The 1,919-nt window shown below is 37.7% G+C and overlaps 1 protein-coding gene across 1 annotated transcript; it reads right to left on the reverse strand.

The window, feature by feature from the left end:
- Window positions 1-435: 435 nt before the first annotated feature.
- LOC139863486 (uncharacterized) lies at window positions 436-1,659 on the reverse strand. Its single transcript, XM_071852115.1, has 4 exons — window positions 1,431-1,659; window positions 1,148-1,352; window positions 934-992; window positions 436-818 (listed from the first exon to the last, which is right to left on the reverse strand). Exons 1-4 carry the CDS (start codon window positions 1,657-1,659, stop codon window positions 436-438), a joined length of 876 nt encoding a protein of 291 aa, XP_071708216.1.
- Window positions 1,660-1,919: the final 260 nt, after the last annotated feature.

A 1,919-nucleotide genomic window follows, 5' to 3' on the forward strand; every position in this document is an offset into this window, starting at 1 on the left:
CCGAAACTTTTTCTACGAAAATCCATGGAATTGTGAGCCATTTAAGCCATTTGATGTTCCACTTTTTGATTCTTCACGGTATTAAATTAAGCCATTTGGTGTTCCACTTTTTTGGTTTTTTCGGTTTTAATTTGGTTCAATTTTCGGATTAATCAGTTTGAACCAGATATTGAACGATAAACTCATAACATTAAGATTTATTGTTGAAAACATATAGTTGAAAAATATTGTTTCAGTTACTTGATTCATATTACATAAAAATAGACTTATTGTTGAAAACTTGAATTCACCTCTCCTAAATGAAGACTAAACTTTCAGAAATAATGACTCAAGGCCCTAATTAGTAGGCTCAGTTGTGAGCCCGAACCCGAATGGGTACAACGGGACATAATGTGCGTCCCCAACGTTCATTGGGAGTTGATCAACAGACTTGAACTAAGTACGTGCAAGCTTGCCAGTAAAAGCATAATCACCAAACAAGGCATCCACGACACCTTGACCCTCAGTTCCTGGAAGCCAAGCAGCCACAAGTGCGTCTATGTTTTTAACATATAGTTCCACCACAACGGGCCGACCACTGATCACAATCACCACACATATCACCGAACCGCAAACGTTTTGGATGGTGCTCAGTCCAGGCTCTGCAATTGTCAGATTCATGCTGTCTCCAAATGACTCAGCATACGGGTGCTCTCTTACCACCACAATAGCATAGTCAAATTTTCCTGACTTGACCATCTCCCCACTTGGGTTCTCATTGTATACCACTTTAGTTTTCGGGTCAACCATTTTCTTTACAGCCGAAAGGATTGTAGTGCCTGCAAGATCAAAGAATTCACTTTTTTTTCTTTTTTTAGTATCATAAATTCAAGTAGAGACATTAGTTTACCATTAGTAATATCTCCAAAAAGTCCTTGCCATTCAAGTGTATGCCAGTGGCTCTAACTTCAAGGGCAGTTGCAGCTCCTATCTTCTTAGCAAGAACAGGGTCCCTGTTCAAATTTTGGCATATAATTAAGTTTAAAAACACATCATTAATAAATAGATTGCTGGCCCACACTTCAACTTGGTACACTGAATTGTACATTTGGCATTGAGGAATGTACATTGCAAGCATTATGTAGTATTAGGTTGCAATGGAACATACCTGGTAACACCAAGGCCAACATTGTGAGGAAAGATTGTAGCTTTGTAAACATTGTTATGTCCATGGACAACATCAATCCCATAGATAATTGGTATCCCCAAACAGGTCGATATTGCACCCTTTTGGTAATCGTTGACCATGTCAACCCATGTTTGTGGTGATGCATGTTTAGCTGGAACACTCCCACCCCCACTAAAAACACTCCCTGAAAAAGTCACACATAAGCTAAACATATATCCAAACATAAAACATATAAAAAAGACTATAATTTGAATCTTTTTACCAATTAAGTACTTGTTGATGACCTTATTGGATGCAACTTTGTGATCAATTTGTGTCATTTGGCCAATTTTTTCTTCTAATGTCATCCTTTTCATCAAGTCTTTAATCCGAATGCCCATTGGTTGTTTAGGATCTTTGTACTTGAAGTACTCTGCTTCAGCCATGGAAGATAAGCAACACATCACCATAATCAACAAAACTGGAACTTTTTTCATGTTTTTGACCCCCATTGCAATGGGTGTATGAAACAGGTTAACTAGGGAGACAAATAGTTTTTTTTAATCACTAATATCTGCAACTGGAGTACATTGGCCCAGTCTATATAGTTGACAGAGATGAGTCATACTTATCTATCTAGCATGATAAGACTAGTTAGATACGCTTTTAGAAGGGATAATTAAAGATAATATTTCCTTTCCATTCATAGTAAAAAACTGTTGGAAATATGTTCTCGGGTTGGCTACTGTTCGACCGTGGTTTGACCGTGGTA

This window comes from Rutidosis leptorrhynchoides, chromosome 8, assembly GCF_046630445.1.
Source record: "Rutidosis leptorrhynchoides isolate AG116_Rl617_1_P2 chromosome 8, CSIRO_AGI_Rlap_v1, whole genome shotgun sequence".
NCBI classification, from domain to species: Eukaryota; Viridiplantae; Streptophyta; class Magnoliopsida; order Asterales; family Asteraceae; genus Rutidosis; species Rutidosis leptorrhynchoides.

Coding starts and splice junctions, on each gene's coding strand:
- LOC139863486 (XM_071852115.1), bottom strand. CDS start 1,659: ATGGGGGTCAAAAACATGAAAAAAGTTCCAGTTTTGTTGATTATGGTG. Junction 1,353..1,430: donor CATCAACAAGTACTTAATTG/GTAAAAAGATTC, acceptor TGACTTTTTCAG/GGAGTGTTTTTAGTGGGGGT. Junction 993..1,147: donor GTTGGCCTTGGTGTTACCAG/GTATGTTCCATT, acceptor AAATTTGAACAG/GGACCCTGTTCTTGCTAAGA.